This window comes from Cydia pomonella, chromosome 3 (genome assembly GCF_033807575.1).
Source record: "Cydia pomonella isolate Wapato2018A chromosome 3, ilCydPomo1, whole genome shotgun sequence".
Lineage (NCBI taxonomy): Eukaryota > Metazoa > Arthropoda > Insecta > Lepidoptera > Tortricidae > Cydia > Cydia pomonella.
Genome location: NC_084705.1, coordinates 2199582 through 2218261, shown reverse-complemented (window position 1 = coordinate 2218261; position 18680 = coordinate 2199582). Strand labels below are relative to the sequence as shown.

The 18680-nt window shown below is 37.2% G+C and overlaps 1 protein-coding gene and 1 long non-coding RNA gene across 2 annotated transcripts; one reads left to right on the top strand and one right to left on the bottom strand.

Annotated features, from left to right (window-relative positions):
• Nucleotides 1–793: 793 nt before the first annotated feature.
• On the top strand, nt 794–2072 carry LOC133516688 (uncharacterized). The gene is made up of 2 exons (XR_009799254.1): nt 794–971; nt 1960–2072. It is a non-coding gene; the product is annotated as an uncharacterized LOC133516688 (long non-coding RNA).
• A 3886-nt stretch (nt 2073–5958) lies between these two features.
• On the bottom strand, nt 5959–15232 carry LOC133515767 (putative transporter svop-1). The gene is made up of 11 exons (XM_061848352.1): nt 14798–15232; nt 12246–12407; nt 11885–12047; nt 10813–10934; nt 10175–10416; nt 9746–9876; nt 8192–8318; nt 7842–7937; nt 7309–7502; nt 6791–6918; nt 5959–6166 (listed from the first exon to the last, which is right to left on the bottom strand). Exons 1-11 carry the CDS (start codon nt 14856–14858, stop codon nt 6090–6092), a joined length of 1503 nt encoding a protein of 500 aa, XP_061704336.1. The 5' UTR covers nt 14859–15232; the 3' UTR covers nt 5959–6089.
• Nucleotides 15233–18680: the final 3448 nt, after the last annotated feature.

The following is an 18680-nucleotide window of genomic DNA, read 5'->3' as shown; positions in this document are numbered from 1 at the left end:
ATTAGCAATACATTTTTTAGGGATGGCAAGATATCATTTCTTCTTGGCAGCTGCTGCTATCGAAGAAAAACAAGACAGAAAACTTCAACGCCGGGCCATAAGGGATGCATGCAACCCGTTTGATAAGCCCGACGAGGAGTTTCGGCGCATATATGTATAGGGTGCGCAAAGAATTAGCACTCTCACTCTCACTGTGTGCTGAACTTGACGCCGACCTCAAGCCTCAACATGGCGATAGATTGCCGGCACATCTTAAAGTAAAGATATAATGTTGCACTATTCCTCAAATCATTCCCGTTACCTTTACCACCTTGATCACAATCATTATTTCATAATGATATACCTACTTACAAGTCTTTGTTTTAGGTTTTAACATCACTGCACCTATTGGCTGACGGTAGTTACTTACGGGGAACTGGACAAGACCATGGCTTGTCCATTGCTCAGTCTACCGTCAGCCGGTACTTGGATCAATTTGTAATTGCGGTGAATAGAAGGTATGTCCATTTTGATACAGAATACCACTGACACCGGAGATAAGAAGGTAAAAAAATACGAGTATGAATGTGCAGTGAGATTTTTCTATAATGATGTTCCTAGTATACAGCGTAATCAGTATGATCACATTTGGTATTTGTATTTGAAGTGTTTCTACCTAAATATTTCAATGCAGAATCATACCTTATTTTTGTTATTATATGCAACTTCTTTACCACTCTTACATATGTATTTATGTAAGTAAAATTCTACGTGTAGCTAAAGTACCAAATCATGAAAGTGTTGGATCGTTTACAGACTCAAGGACACATGGATAGTCTTCCCAGGAATTGAGAGGTGTTCAGGAGGCATATGGGGTTGCTAACATTTTAGGCACAGTAGACTGCACCCAAGTAAAAATATTTCCATAACCTTTACCGCATGGCGTACAGTTTCTAAACAGAAAAGGAATTCATTCGCTAAACGTTCAGTTGGTATGTAATAACTGCAAAATCATAATTAGAAATTTTAGAATAAATCGAATGCATTTTATTTTCTTGTAAACCGTAAGATCGCCAAAGTAATCCCTGACAACACCAATGGGGTTTACTTTGAATCGGGATTAGTACGTTTCGTTACAACTCATCTATCATTCATTCTGCAAAAACGGATACAAATAGGTAGTCAAATACTATTTTGTAATTTCTAAGATATTAAGAGATTACATATACATATAACCGTTGTTATAATATTTTAAGTATAAATATTTGTGAAATGTTTGACGTTTTCCGCGATTAGGTACATAGATACCCAGAGTCGTTCCATGCAAGTCACCTGTTAGTTTTACGTGATGTATCTGCAAAATTGCATGGACATTGGACACTTTATGAATAAATTAAATTTAGGTTTACCTACCATGTTTAGGGCTCCACTCCTCAAATTTTCTCTGCGGTGACCGAACACATACCCATGTACATGGATTTTTTGAAATGGGGGACTGGGGGCAGCTGCCTACCACATCCATTGAAAAAGTATTGTACCTACGTTGGTTGCTCTTAAAGACTAAGAATTGTTATTAGAGAAAAGTGGTTTACAAATACCTTAACTAGGATTCCTTGTGTTTCAGGCAGAAATTGACAATATGAATATTTTTTTAACTATTCACTTAATTATAAAATCTTAACGTCATAATGTGTTGAGAAAATAACTTGTGAGACTTCTAATTGTTTTTGCTGCAATTACCTTATATCTTGCGATTAGCTTAATCAAAGTAGTTTTAATGCAACAATATGATATTATGATAAGAAATTTTAATATAAACTGACGATAAGGCACCGACTTCAATCATATTAGTTGGTAATGCATATACTTAAAAAAGTATAATATTTTATTTTATCCTTTTTGAAGTCGGTTTACTTTTTTTATAAAAAGTTTTTTTGATTATTTTACTTTATAGGTATAATAGGTTTTTCTTTTTTCCAGAAATCTTCCAATAAAAGGCGAACCTGAAGCGGAAATGGAAGGGGGCGCTGCTCGAGGGATGCATTACATGCAGAGAAGCGTGCCCTATTAATAAATAAATATTTCGCCTAGTATTATTTTGTTTTGTTATGTTCATTAACACTGCCTTCCTGAAAACATTCTGAGGAAACCGGACTAGCCCCAAGAGGTCATCCATTAATTAGATCACACGTTAAGGGGGAGAGAGGGGGTCAAGAAAATGTGACATGTTGTGACAAGAGGGAGGGGAAGTCATAAACTTTGTGACGTCATAAGTCATTTATTTACGAAATATAAGGTATACATAGGATGTTGCAGTTCAACTGAGCCAAGCTAACAATAAGCACGGCGTGGGATCGAATTTAAACGGTTGTGAGTCTAACTTTAGCAAAAAAGAAATATGACTAGCGTGATTGAAAATGAAGACCTAATAGGTTCTCCGAAACATGTCGCACAAGTGTCAAAAATAACGTGAGTTAGTTAAACCGTAGTGTTTAGCTTACGGTGTGGGCTGTCATTAGATAGGTCTTTTAAAACAAATATGGGTCTTTAATGACCATTTTTAGATAAAGATAATATTTTTGTAAATAATCGCTCTGAAAGAAAAAAAGAAGAGTCCCTCCCTTTAACTTTCGAACCATGTTGGGTCCAAATAATATGACAAAAAATCATACATTCAACTTGGAACACACGACTGGCTATTGGCAGGCCTCGACATTTTTTTTTAAGAGCTCTCAGAGGATAGCTTGTTATGCAATAACTTTAGTTTTGTACTAATTTAAATTAAATTATGAGCAGGCTCAATCAAGGGGTTCTGGAGCTATATAAGAGCCAAGAAGCCCAAAAGCTATTTGTGAGGGGTCTTGTTGCTATTCTAGTCAACTTGTTTGCAAGAAAGTGTGGTCGGTGGTATCAAGTGAAAAAGCCCGGTTTACACGTTTTTGATTTTGTTTTTAAATGTACCATTTTACATAATTAGCAAGATAAACGAATTCAAAATTACATAATATAGTCATTTGACAAGAAACGTAACCGTTTACCACAGATACGGTCTTTTTAAATCTCTATGGTGACTTGAAACTATACTCAAAGACACCCAGTTTGGCAGTAGAAAAAGGCGCAAAGTTTAAATTTTATATGGGAGATCAACCCTTTGCGCCTATATTTTTAAAAATTTACCGCCTTTTTTCTACTGACGAAGTTGCTGTACCAGAGTTTATCATTTTCCGAGTAAGTAGGTGCAACAAATGCAATCGCTATACATAATTTTTGGCAAACCGCGAGGTCTCAGTTCCGGGGGAAAAACTATTGAAGGAAAACTATAGCGAACTCTGCCGCACCATCCACGTCGCAATGGAATGCGGTGCAACGCCAGTGTGAAGACCGCCTTACGTTAATTTCACTCAATAGGCACAGTCCGTACCAAAAGTCAACTCATCGTGTGAAATGTTAGAAATGATCTACACGCTTAATTTTGAACACCTTATACGCTTCACTACATTTGCCTGTCTTTCAAACCTTAAGAGCCCTTAATCCTTGGAGCGTTCTCCGATTTCACGAAATAACGCTCGATAGATGGCGTTGGCGCTCGGTACGCGAGCGCCGGCAACGCGACGCGCGTTTCAATGCAGACTAGAATAATCTTGATAGTTTTCAATATAATTTCAAGCAACATTAATTTTAGTGTCATATGATATCATATGGGCACTCTTTATTTTATTGTATATGCACAGTAGTTTTTTTTTTATGTACACTACTACTAAGTGTACAGACTACAGAGTGTACTATAACCCTTGCTCTTTATTCTGTCTCTTTCACACCAATGGAAAATGAAGAAGTTAGTAAATGACTGCAGGTATAAATAAAGTATATTAGTGCGATAGAGAGACAGATAGTGTTTCGTTGTCGTATCGTAAACGATTGGCATGTTGGCCACACACTTGCTTAGTGCCTAGCCAAAATACCAATCCTTGCGTATATTAGTGCGATAGAGAGAGAGTAGTGTTTCGTTGTCGTATCGTAAACGATTGGCATGTTGGCTACGCACCCATGATACCTAGCCAAGAAGCCAATCGATTGCGCATATTAGTGCGATAGAGAGACAGATAGTGTTTCCACGTTCCACAAACACGATGGAGTTATGATGAGTAGATTAGGAGTTCTGGTGACCAGCTCCTGACTCCATCATGAGACCCTGGACCTCATCTAGATTGAAGGTGCTCGTCAGGGCAACTCTGTTGAGCCCAAACACGATGGAATTATAATGAGTAGATTAGGAGTTCTAGTGACCAACTCCTGACTCCATCATGAGACCCTGGACCTCATCTAGATCGATGGTGTTCGTCAGGGCAAATCTTTTGAGCCCAAACACGATGGGATTATAATTAGTAGATTAGGAATTCTGGTGACCAACTCCTGACTCCATCATGAGAACTTGGACTTCATCCGGGTCAAAAATAATAATGCAAACCCTAACGTAATTTCAAGTGAAAATGCGTTTTTCAGAAAATCGCAGCCAAATAACACTAGACCTTACTCATAGTGTTGTGTTCCTGCCGGTGAGTAAGGTTGCCAGAGCTCAACGAGGGGCGGGAGGGGGTTAGGGTCGGCAACGCGCATGTAACTCCTCTGGAGTTGCAGGCGTACATATGCGGGCCGTATGCTTGTTTGCCACCGACTTAGTATTAAAAAAAAAGTAACACTGAAAATCCATCAATAAGCGAGTCTGTTAGGCATACTGTAAAAAATGAACTTTTATTAAGATTTTCTAATCGCAGTATATAGCACTTCTCGGAACTCCGTAGCTGATTACGATCGCAACGAATGCCTGACAATCGAGCACAGGTCCGTCCTCTAAGCGCGCTCCGCGCGGACTGAGAGCGGGGCGTCGCTGCTGCGTGATTTATACGTGTTTAAAAAAAATATAAATTTACGGCAATGTAGGTCCCATAGTTACGATTTTTTTTTTATAGGTTAACATAAAGTTACAGTTTGCTATAATATTATTTTTAAAGCAAAATATGCGTACAATTTGCGGAAATAAAATATAATAAAACCCTGTTTTTGCCAAAAAAATGAAGAAAACTCGGAAGGTATTTTATCAGTTTTTTCAAATGAATCTTCGATTGTTAATCATTCCAGCCCCTCGTACGAGATATGTTGAATCAAATTGTAGTCATTCATGTACCAAATGATTCTTGTTTATAGCAAAATTGAGAACCGAAACGCCACATCTCACTGCAAAATTTGGAAAAGACTCCCAAAAAACCTCATTAAAAAAGAGGTTTAAAAGAGAAAATGAAAATTTTAACTGTTGGAGCCCCTAGTTTAGGAAACGATTATTTAAGTACGTTATCAGTTTTTGAATTAATACTAATAGTTACGTCGTAATCTTGAATGAAAAAGGAAGCATTTTACAAAATACGCTCGTCTGTAGGAATAAGGCCTCTTAAAACGTGCCTTCAAATCTAAGCGAGCAATGATTCCCCATTTGCTATGTATGAATTGTAGACACAACTTATCATTAAGCCAACTATTTATTAAAATACGTCTTAATTAAACACAATAAGACTTTATTTTGCAAACTCTTAAATCATGGATAACTTTTAACTATCAATGTCAAATGTGGATAAGTGGTAATATGTCATTTGGCCAACTAATCATTAAAATACGCTTTAAGTATACTTGTTTACAATTTATTTTTCAAAAGCTCAAACCATGGATAATTTTTAACTGTTAATGTCATATGAAGATAAGTGGTAGAATGTGATTTAATCATCTATTCTTTAAAATACGCCTTAAGGCATAGAGTTTAAAATTCATTTTTCAAAACCTCAAAATATGTCGCGCTATCATTAGTCAATTATAGGTTACCCTCGCGACTTTATACCGAATTAAGTCACTTATCAGATAATCGCCAATCCAAGCATTAAATGATTAATGATATAATGACAAAACCATCATAGGTCGGCAGGACTTTATTATTATTAAATACCTTCTTCTTACTGCTTTCCTTGCTTTATTATAGAAATACAAAATATTTATACGTATTTATAGAATATTAAGTATACAGTTACAAAATAAGATCGATGTTTGTTGGTTGACAGAGTGCGTTAATCTTGTTCTTTAGGGCGCTGAGGATTCCTCAAAAATCGATCATCAGGCAGAAACGACGCCACGATCGCTGATGCTGAAAGAAAAATAATAGCTTGTCTAACTTTTTCAACTAAATCATCCCGTACGAATAGACCCCTAGAGTCAGACCAAGACAAGTCTGCAACAATTTTGATAGCACACGCAGTGCCAGTGTTATTTTAAATGTCGAACTTCTATGAAATATGACGTATAAATAACACTCGCACTTTGTGTGCTATAAAAATCATTGCAGACTTGCCCTGGTCCGACTCTTATTGTAAGCTTACACATAAAACATAGCAAACCTCTGTTACATTCTGCCTCTTTCTAACGAACACAAATGTCAAAATAACGGAATGGGACAACAATTATAACTACAAGTTTCTGTTTCAGAATCAGAATCAGACATTTATTGGTAAAATCAATGTTATTTTACATGTCAAGTATTTATACCAATGAGGCAATGAACCAATGGTTGACTGGTAGAGAATGCCTTAAGGCATTAAGTCCGCCATTTCTACAATTTTATATCGTGTAATAAAGTTTAAATAAATAAATTAAATAAATTATTAATGTCTTGTCAGATTTCAGTGGATTCCTTCGAAACTACACAGTGCAGTTCTAGAATGCGTCAACAAATAGTTGTATGAAAGTGTCCGAAAGCAAAAATTTAACTTACAAGCGAAGATGGCACCGAACAAATAGAATCCCAGCTCGCAATTGGTCCCCAAGAGGTAATTGGCGATTTGGATGCCAGCGAAGCTGGTGATGCGGCCAGCGGTCATCGTGAGTGCTACTGCCATCGCCCTGTGATTACAAAAAGAACTGGATTAGTAATGGTCGGTGCCATCGAAAGGTTCCCAAAATTGCAAAATTTCGGAGACGATCCTTTTTTCGGTAACGTTATACTATGAATACTCATGGACCCCATTTTTGTAAATGAAAGCAACTGCTAACTGACTTTCCAATCCAAAGTTCAAGGCATTAAAGGAAACATACGAAGTCCTGATTGTTTGCTCAGTCATAAGTTTCGAGACTCAGTCGCGACTCCACTTTCGAATCCACGACTTTTATGTGCTTAAGTAAAATCATTGACTTTTTCGACCTTTACTTTGACAGCTCAACTTACACGCTTACCGCTAGAGTTACCAGCAGCGCTTCTCAAAAGTGCTCAGTTGCTATCTTTGTCATACGCACCTCAAATGCGTAGGAAAGATTGTGACAGCGATGGCGGTGTACAGCCCCTGAGCTATTATGCCCATGAGAAACAATCCAAATAGGACAGAAGTCCCAATAGTATTGAAGATTAGGTTAACCAGGATGCCACCCAATCCGGCCACAGCGGCGAGGATCATCCCGGTGTTTCTGCGGCCGGCACGATTCACTACCACCTGTCGCAGAAATGAAGAATAATGGAAAAAGGAACGAAATACTTCGGTTTTTAAATTGAACAAATTAACAAATTATTATTTTGCGTAATAACACATTAGATATTTAATAAAATACCTAAGGCATATTCTTGCAAATAGTCGTATTCTCGATTAGCAAAATATATCGGAAAAGTTTGCTAACGTAAATATTGTTCCGGTCCAAAAGTAGCGCTAAAGTTTGACTACTTACTCGTTGTTATAGGCTACACCCTGAGGGCTAGAAGGGGCAAAGCATTGGCAGACAAAAATTTAATTTAAAAAGTTTGAATCCTTTACACGAATAAGAAGAAGAAGACTTACAATGGTAAGGAACAGATTCAAAACGGACTGCACAGCACCAACTAGAAGCACAATCAGGAGAGACGTGACGTTCAAGGCGCAAGGCGTGGCATTAGGCTGCAAATACAATATACCACAGTAAAAAAACATTTAACCATTGTACAACAATCAAACATTTCAAAAGTAAAGATAGGCCTTTAGGATTCATATAATTCCGACCGAACATTCTCGTTTAGTGTGTCTTGGTGGAATGCTACAACGCGATTGGTTTGGCTGGGTGTACTTAACCCTTAGATACCTATAATATGAAGTATTAATATTGATACTAAAACATTTCATATCTCACACAATTGAAAAAGTAATGGTCTCACATCACCAGGCATGTTGAAGTCAGCCCGCAGGATGCCGCAGAGCGTCAGGTCCTCCACTTCTCCAGCTTCGTACATCCATATGACCCGGTTGGCTATCGTAGGCAACCAAGCGAGGAAAGAACCAGACCTGAAGTAATAAAAATACTGGTATTAGACTCAGACCAAGATTAGCCTGCAAACGCTTTGCAGTGATGGAGTTTTGGCGTGTCACTAATAACATCAAATTGCTACGAAATAACTACTCGTATAGCGTTTATTAGTGGCATATCCACAGTCATTGAAAAGTAAGTGCAGAATTAGCTTAAACGTATTCTTCGTGATAATATAATATCGACAGTAACTTTTAACTAGGTGTATAGATGACACGTTAACGCTTTTTCCTACTCCTCTATTGTTATCTGTCATTTATGCATTCATTAACACGAATATAAGAACATACATAAAAGATTTCAAGAAAAGTCTATATTGTCTATTCCTCATAAAAGCTCTTGTGCTTTTATACGCTATAACGTTACTGCGATTAATGGCTACCAACCTAACAAAACCAAAACGAATACGGTTTTAAACTAAGTCCATTGATGCCAACTTACAAAATATTCATTTGGTTGCATAGTAAAAATAATTACTTCATAAGTCAGAAACACGCATGTGACACCCATAATATAGCAACACCCATAGACTACGAAGACCGCTTAGCGTTGCTTGTTAGTCTCCGTAGGCTACGGTGGCCAAAATTGAGAAAAAACTGTCCAAAAAATTAATTTAGCAAGTAGCAAGTACCAGGGCCTCATAAGTTACGAGGAGGTGTCGCCGACCGGCCGGCCGCGGCCCGGGCCGGGCCGGGCGCGTAACAAGGTATGCTCGCGCGTCTTGGCTATATACTTTTGCTGTAATTTGTTTACCTAAATTAAGATTTATTTTTGTTGACTCGTAGGAAAAATATTGTATGCAACGTTGTATAAGTAGGTCAAAAAATTCTCGTGGCGTATTCCTTTACAATGTTCGCCTACGCCTTCGGCTCCGGCTCACATTGTAACTCACGCCACTCGCCTTTTTTGACCCTTCTTATACAACTGATGCATAAAATACTATAAATATGCTCGTACGTTTAGCATAAAGTAACAACATATAGAACATTTAGAAGACAAAAATGCCTATTCCAAAACAGTAGCTGTAGCGTAATCAATCGGAGAATAATCTTGACAATCTACATCATTGACTGTAAGAATTAACCGTTTAGTAACACAGAAGTTCAAATAAATAATATATAATTTTACGTGTTTACACTTAACTAATAATTCTAATAAATTAATATTATAGAACAATCTTACATAAATTGACCAAGTCCCACGGTAAGCTCAAGAAAGCTTGTGTTGTGGGTACTCAGACAACAATATATTTAACATATAAATACTTAAATACATTGAAAACACCAGTGACTCAGGAACAAATATCTGTGCTCATCACACAAATAAATGCCCTTACCGGGATTCGAATCCAGGACCATCGGCTTCAGGCACCCACTAGGCCAGACTGGTCGTCAAAAACACTTACAGTTGGAACATGAAGAGCAGAGCTAGGATTATTGTGTGTTTAACCAAAGGCGTTTTGAACAGCGGCACTATCTGGTCCTTAGCCGATAGTTTTGACGTCAGGACTGATGATTCAGGAAGTAAACCTGGAACCTGAAATAAACAATCGTTAAATTTAAAAACCCGCCTGCTTATACAAATGTCTGGTCTGTAGACGCACCTAATTAAAAACTTGCGCGAAACCCTAATTCTTGTTCCCCGTGCTTCAGTCTTCATTATGTCACCAGCTACCAAATCTTCAGAATATTTAAGAGTAAATTCAGCTCGTAAACCTCTTCTGAGATGCTCATTATTACTAGGTTGGCACTGCGTTACCAAAAAATTACAATACAATACAATATATTATTCTTTATTACTCAGCTCACACAACTAAGCAATAATAAATACTCACATCAAATACTGCCTTCTTTCCCAGATTCACCCTCTGAATCGTTTTCAAGATCTCCAAAGCTTGGCGTTCGTCTCCTCTGACAAGGACAAACTTGGGGCTCTCCTGTAGAAAGTAAAGGACGCAGGCACAGAGCAGGCTCGGGATGGAGTAGACCACTACCATGGAGCGCCAGGAGTTCCAGTAGATGTCCAGGGCCGGGAGGTAGTGGGAAAATGTGAGTGGGATCACTGGAATCGCTAGCACTGGGAAAGATTTAAGCTAGAGTTAGCGGGCGCATTTTTTTGTATGACCAAAGGGTGTGGTATTTCGGCAGTTCCATGAGAATTTGCCAAATCGTACATCAGAACAGGAAACGTGACAGAAAATTGCGTACAAAACAGTTTAGTAACAAATAGATACATCTAAAAGAAATTCAAAAGTATAGTCCCAAACTGAGCTGTGAAAGCGTATGAAATGCAGCCTACAGGCGCCAGGAACCCCAAAAACTTGAGCAGTACCTGATCACATTTACAATTTAATCATAGAGTTTGGTAAATAATTGAATTCGGACACGCCGCATATAATAATTAGTAGTAGCTTATGTCTATAAGTGGTAATAAAGATACATTAAGCATCTAGTTCAATAAGATTCGAATTACCTGCCATTATACCCTGCGATAGCAAGAAGATACTGGACACCATGAGCACCACAAGATTGCGTTTCGCCATCGGCACACACTCGCTTAGCAGGGTCATCGACAACGTGTACTTCGCTGCTGCCCTGTGATAAATTATATGAATTTCGATCAGTCAAAGTAAAACATATCAAATACTTTTAAAAGAACAGAACACCTATCCTGCTAGATTGCTGAGCCTTATCAAGATCACAAGTCTATGCAGTCAATTCTACCTCTTATTTCCTCTTTTTAGGGTTCCGTAGCCAAATGGCATAAAACGGAACCCTTATAGTTTCGCCATGTCCGTCCGTCTGTCTGTCTGTCTGTCTGTCTGTCCGAGGCTTTGCTCCGTGGTCGTTAGTGCTAGAAAGCTGAAATTTGGCATGAATATATAAATCAATAAAGCCGACAAAGTCGTACAATAAAAACTAAAAATTTAATTTTTTTAGGGTACCTCCCCTACACGTAAAGTGGGGGTGAAATTTTTTTTCGCTTCAACCCTAGAGTGTGGGGTATCGTTGGAAAGGTCTTTCAAAACTAATAGGGGTTTTCAAGAAACATTTTTTGATAAAGTGAATATATTCGGAGATCGCTACGAAAGAAAAAAAAATGAGTCCCCCCCCCTCTAACTTTTGAACCATAGGTCCAAAAAATATGAAAAAAATCGTGGAAGTAGAGCTTAAGATAGACATTAAATGAAAACTATAGCGGACATGATTAGTTTAGCTGTTTTTGAGTTATCGCAAAAAGTTTTCCCTTCATAGTAAAAAGACTTACTTTAATTAGGTACTGATTATGCAAATTTGCCTATTTGTTGAACTCGGGTGAAAGGTACCGTTTCATCCCTTGGTTAACAATTTACTATACTTTAAGCTCCAGTTTAGCTTATTGTGACGGAAGAGTAACTACGGAACCCTACACTGAGCGTGTCCCGACATGCTCTTGGCCGGTTATTATTTTCTCTCATTTTGAGACAATATGAATTTTATGTTGGAACTTTGTTAACCACCCTTAGAACTTTGTTGTTTGATTAACCGTCATCATGAAAACTCACAGCAGTGCAGTGAAGAACTGAAGTAACATCAGCATGACCCAGTTGACGGATATGCTGCTCAATGCATTGAGAACGGCCGAGGATAGAAGAGATACGAGCAGCATTTTGCGCCGGCCGCGGGTGTCACCCAGGTAGCCCCATAAGGTGGCGCCAATGATCAACCCTGCGAAAATAACCGGTCCGTCAACGCAAGCTCTTGACGACACTTCTCGGTACGGAGTGAAACGTGTCGAGCGTTTCGACTTAAAATACCTGAGGGACCCGTTTTAATTTAATAGATCTCTCGAAGATCCAAGATGTTTTGCCTTGTATGGGGCCATTCCGCTTTACTTGTAATAGTGTAGTTACTAGTTAGACTTACCTACAACCGGTGCTGCTACTAGCAACCCCTGCTGCGCTCGGGTAGTCTGCAGCTCACAAGCACTAGCTGGTACTATGATGGTGGTGCCATATACCAAACAAGCCATCGAGATTATGGCCACGCCGGAACATATCGTGTTGATATAGCTGTATAGCCCAAAATCTGTAATGTTAAGATCCAAGACATGTTAAAATTATTTATGTTATTCTGTATTTTAGTGTACAATTCAAATACTCTTTATTACACCTTAAGAATTCACTGGAGTCCAACAGTGTAGGTAACAACAGGCGGACTTATCGCTAAACAGCGATCTCTTCCAGACAACCGTCGAAACCGTTAAGTGTACGGGTGGTTCAAAAACAAAAGAAAAAAGAATAATTGCAAAGTGGAAACTAGACAATAATAATAATAAAATACATAAACTACAACAATACACTAAATCATACACTACACAAATTACTTCATATGTACAATTTATAAATAAATAATATATATGTCAGATATCCAAAACAACCGTGAGTTATAAGGAGAATACAAAACGTTTAAATAATATGTAACTGTTTTTTTTTTTGTAGGTAAGTATATTTTATAGTAGGTGATTTTGTTTTATTTCTAGGTTTAATTTTAGTTTGAATTATGTAATATTATATTTTAGTTCAGTTACTCAATATAGATTGTTTAAGAGCTTTTTCCTACTCCTCTACTGTTATCTGTCATTTATGCATTCATTAACACGAATATAACAACATACATAAAAGATTTCAAGAAAAGTCTATATTGTCTATTCCTCATAAAAGCTCTTGTGCTTTTATAAGCTATAATGTTACTGCGATTAATGGCTACCAACCTAACAAAACCAAAACGAATACAGTTTTAAACTAAGTGCATTGATGCCAACTTACAAAATATTCATTTGGTTGCATACTAAAAATAATTACTTCATAAGTCAGAAACACGCATGTGACACCCGTAATATAGCAACACCCATAGACTACGAAGACCGCTTAGCGTTGCTTGTTAGTCTCCGTAGGCTACGGTGGCCAAAATTGAGAAAAAACTGTCCAAAAAATTAATTTAGCAAGTAGCAAGTACCAGGGCCTCATAAGTTACGAGGAGGTGTCGCCGACCGGCCGGCCGCGGCCCGGGGCGGGCCGGGCGCGTAACAAGGTATGCTCGCGCATCTTGGCTATATACTTTTGCTGTAATTTGTTTACCGAAATTAAGATTTATTTTTGTTGACTCGTAGGAAAAATATTGTATGCAACGTTGTATAAGTAGGTCAAAAAATTCTCGTGGCGTATTCCTTTACAATGTTCGCCTACGCCTTCGGCTCCGGCTCACATTGTAACTCACGCCACTCGCCTTTTTTGACCCTTCTTATACAACTGATGCATAAAATACTATATTAGATTAAAAGATTATATTTTTGTGATATATAATGTTCCTTTAATCGAGTTTTAAATAGTACGTCTAAAATCGATGGACAGAGCATTCCACAACCGAACAGCGCGAAAACTGAAAGAATTGTTGTAGACATTTGAAGATGAAGGAGGGGGGAAAGTAGAAGATTTTGAGAGCACCTGACCGAGTTAAGAAATTTAAAACGGACTTTGAGATAGCAGGAAGTGTTTGGAAGAAACAGTACTAAATAAAGAAGATGAAGAATGTGAGAATCACGGCGGTAACGGATAGGCAACCACTTGAGCTGCGTCCGAAAGCTCGATACATGGTCAAATTTCCGTAATCCAAAAATAAACCTATTGAAAATACTTTGAAGCCGCTCGAGTTTATTCAACTCAGACTGTCTGTCAACTGTCAGATCTAAACAACTTAAATACAGCACATTAAGATGAGGTAAACAACAGGCGATCTTATCGCTAAAAAGCGATGTAGTGTAGTTTTAGGATATTTTTTATAATTTTAGGATAGTTATTGCTCGTAATTTTATCTCGCTTTGCATGCTTATTTTGGATGGCATTCTTACATAATACCTACCTTTCTATATATTGTAAAAAAAAATGCATGTTGCCTGTTTAGTGTGCCATTAAAATAAAAATAAAATATAAAAAAAATAAGTTTCTATTTGTCTACCATGATGATATTAAATGATATCATTCGACTTGTTAATGGCATTTGGATAGCCTGTGCGAAGTTGCACCAGCGGAAAATAAGGAAAATATATACGTTGTAATTCGCAACTTAATTTATCAAGGAAGTGAATAGTGTCATCTCCCTTTACTACAATACTGCCGGTGCGTAAGGTTGGCAGAGCTCAACGAGGGTGCGGAGAGTTGGGTCGGCAACGCGCATACAACTCTGGAGTTGGAGGCGTCCATAGACGACGGAGACGGCTTAACATCAGGCGGGCTGCAACCCAGTTTGCCACCGACGTAGAAAAATGCTAAATTGATTTTAGGAGATTTAGAAACGAAAAAATATGCGAACATATATTTCAAATATTTTTAATAAAAAATAAAAATTCTAAATCGTTTTGCACTATATTCATAGAGGAAAATAAGTCTTTACTTAGTATTTATTTATAAATTACTCACCAGCTTTATCTAGGGCTATTTCGAATGACACTTTACCAATATCTTCATTATTTCCTTCCATTTTTTTAACTTTCACATCTAATCTGTATTTTAATTTCTATTCATATGCAGTATTTGTTATTAAATATAACTCAATCACACAGTTTTATTTAATCATTACTCGTATATTAAGTGTGTCAAACTCATCCATAAACAAAATAAACATTAACAATCAACTGCACACATCAACACTCACGTGTTTACAACAAACAGTATATCAAACTTTAACAATATTTCCTTTAGTATTTAAATGGATAACATGGATAAAAACTTATATCTCTTTTAGCATTAGCTTACGTTTCTTGATCGAAATATAATTTATAAGTGTATAATCCGATGTGGGAATGATATTTCAGATAAATAATATTATCACATAAATATTTTATCAAGTTATAAAGGTCATATTTCTGTGGCCCTAGTGAAAAAGGGTACAAGTCTCTGGCAGCGCAGGTGTAAAGGGGTGTAAGTTCCACGTAACACTTATGCCCTTATACACCTAAACTGCCAGTGACTTGTACCCTTTTTCACTAGGGCCACAGATTTAGACTTAAGCCTACCAGGCGGTCGGCAATTAAGAAGATTCCGACAGTTCCGACCAATGCGACCTTGAGAACGATTCAGTTTAACCAGATGTTACGGTATTGATATTGTTTTGACACGACCGCAAAAATCGCTCATGCTGTTTGGTGCATGCGAAATAAATTGAACGTCGTGCGTGAGAAGCGTCAAGCGTCGTGCGTCATTTAATTTGTTCTATTACTTGTAATCCCTTAGGTCGCATGGTCCGGCTGGCTAGTCCGATCAATCGGAATACGATTTTTTTTTCCCGCTGGCTCGATTGATCGGAATATAAGGACATCTCTAATTCTCCTCCTACTCTCCTCTAATTCTAAGTCCTACTATTGGTGTAACGGAATTTTAAAAGTTCATCTAGTTCGATCGATCGAACCACGAGGTCATTTTTTCTTCCTGTTGGATCGATTGATCGGACATAACTGTAGACTTGATATTATTGCTAAGTCCGGCTATAAAGGTTAACTCATCTTAACTCACTACTAGACACTGGCAATTGATAAACTTTTCTATGTTTTCTCTGATAAAAATATGTAAGATTATAAATTAAAGTTAAAATTAGATTTAGATTTTGGGTCAGTGAGGGTAGCTGCCAGATCCCGTGCCGTGCAAATTGATGAAAATTGGCGTTAACAGATTTCCGGAAATACATACAGGGTACGAGAAAAAGGTCATTTTGTTAAAAAAATTGTTTTTGATCCCAATCGACTCCATTCCTACCCAGAATCACGTCGAAAGTAAGAAAACACTTTTTTTACCAGAAAATTGTTAAAAACCAGAGGTAGAGTACAAAATTAACCAAAAAATACCGGTCGGACTAACAGGAAAAATAAAAGTTGTGTGATCGGATTAAGAGGATTTTTCAAGGTCTCGTGGTTCGATCGATCGAACTAGACGAACTTTTAAAATCCCGTTACTCCGATAGTAGGACTACGAGAATTAGAGAAGTCCTTATATTTCGATCAATCGAGGCAGCGAGAAAAAAAAAATTCGTATTCCGATTGATCGGACTAGCCAGTCGGACCATGCGACCTAAGGGGTATTGATTGGCAGCGCCATCTCTCTCGCTAGCTCGGTATCACCTGAGTTGATCCAGTTAGAAGGTCCGAACCATACTGTTCTACCTCAGAGATGGCTAGGGGGCGCCGTAAGCCTTCAGTAAGAGATGCATACTTGGAAAAATTCGACCAATGCCGTGACCCCAGTGGCCGAGTGGCTCAGACACCTGCCGCGATAGCAGAGGACGCTGGTTCGATTCCAGCCTGGGGCATTGGAGGCCTTGGTCACTTTTTCTTAGTATATGACATTTATTTCAGTTTTTAAATTGTTTTACATATAGAATCATCAACTTTTGTTAAGCTGGTAAATACTTTTGAAACCTTTGTTGATCCGCTACTTTTGATTCTGACTGTACTACGCCCTTATTATACTGGAATAAGATGCTATGGGACATATTTTTGAGTAAGATGTGTACACCCATATTTTTACACTTGACTGTAACAGTTTGTATATACTCCTCGACTAAAAAGTCCAAAAACACCCGTTATCTCATTTGCGTTAATGACTAGGATAGTAGGGTTGATGATACTTGTTGAATTTTATAAAAAATAGTCAAATAGAAAATTTACTATTTATCACAATAAATTGGATACTTAATAATATAATATATTTTTTAGGTGTCCAATTATGGAAATGATAACAAATACAAGACCTCAACGTATTCAACTCTTTTTTTAAAATACAAAATAGATAATAGTACAAATACAAATACAAATACAAACACAGTAACGTAATATGCTAATTTTCGCACTAGTGCGGTAAAGTAGCACCATATGTACTGTAAATATAAATAATAGCACCCTTTTGATTCCTTACATTTTATTTAAATATGATTGTATGGCAACTTTGCATAAACACAAAATTTCATCGACAAAATCGCAATTGCCTTGTTTTCCATACAAGGCGCCCGTGAGCATTGCGAGAAATTTTAACGGTGCATTCCTGATGGTAACAGAAGCAAAAAATGTTATATGACTTAAAGGGAAAAAAAAATATTTTTTTTCTTTTTTTGAACACTCCTGTACATAAAACGTAATTTTTATTGATTAACGCATAATCTAAAATTAATTAATTTTATTTTATTTTATTTTATTCTTTATATTTATTTTATAATCTAAAATTAATTAAAAAGTTTTTATTGACCGAAGCGTAGCGTAGGTCTACGTTTTGACTCGCGTAATCTGCTTTCGTATGTCCGGATGTTCTCCTCTACAGGTCGCAATTCTCAACCGATTCGCGTGAAATTTTGCGACCATATTCTATGATCAAATAGAATTTTTTTGTCGATCCAGTTTTTGGAATTTTTTCAAAATGGCGGAGTCATGGTACGTCGCGCCTAAACAAATAGCCGTATCGATATCATAAGAGTTTCCTCCTTGTGAGACATGGTTACAGAGTGATTTGCGAAAAATTCAGATATTTTAAAACGCTGGTTTAGGGGGTATTTAGATATTCAGGTTTTACTCGAGAATAAGTAGCCTAATTTCACCGTATCACATATATCCATTCGTGGCTCAATTGGCTAGCTTTAGCACTAGCTTTACAATCATGAGGTTCCGGGCTCAAATCCCGAACAATGAAATCTTTTTTGTTTTTTTTTTTTGCACTTTAATTTCCTATTTTTTATTGACTAAGCTTTGTAACAGGGAGAGAGAAGAGGACCCTGGATCTATTCCCTGAATTGTAACATTTTGTATTTTTTTTGTATTTAAATTTCGTATTGTTGATCAAGCGAGCACGAAGCGCGAGCAAAGCGTATTCGTTTCAGTTTTATTGTCTGAACTTTTTTTTACAGCCGTTAAAGTTCAAGGAGACGGACAGTTGCGCAGGCGAAAACGGGTTCATGTTTAAAAAAATCTGAGCAGTTTTTACATTTAGATTAATTTATCAACTTTGGCTTTGCTATAGAGACGTAGTTGTAGATTGGAATATTGATATTATATTAGGAATAGAAGTTTAAACGTAAATGTATGTTATATTGCTTTAATAAATAAAAAATATATTTCATAGCTAAAAGAGGTAAATGGTTTTCTAACATATTTCCTGCGTGCAGTCGCCGCAGAAAGTTTCGGTACGGTTCGTGGCATTCTTTTAGAAAATTTTGGTGCATATAGATTACTAAGAGCCAGCGATGCTTGCTATAATCTTGTCTATAAAAATTCAGGCCACAAATTTGCAGGAACACAATGTTCCGAAGATTTATTACATATCT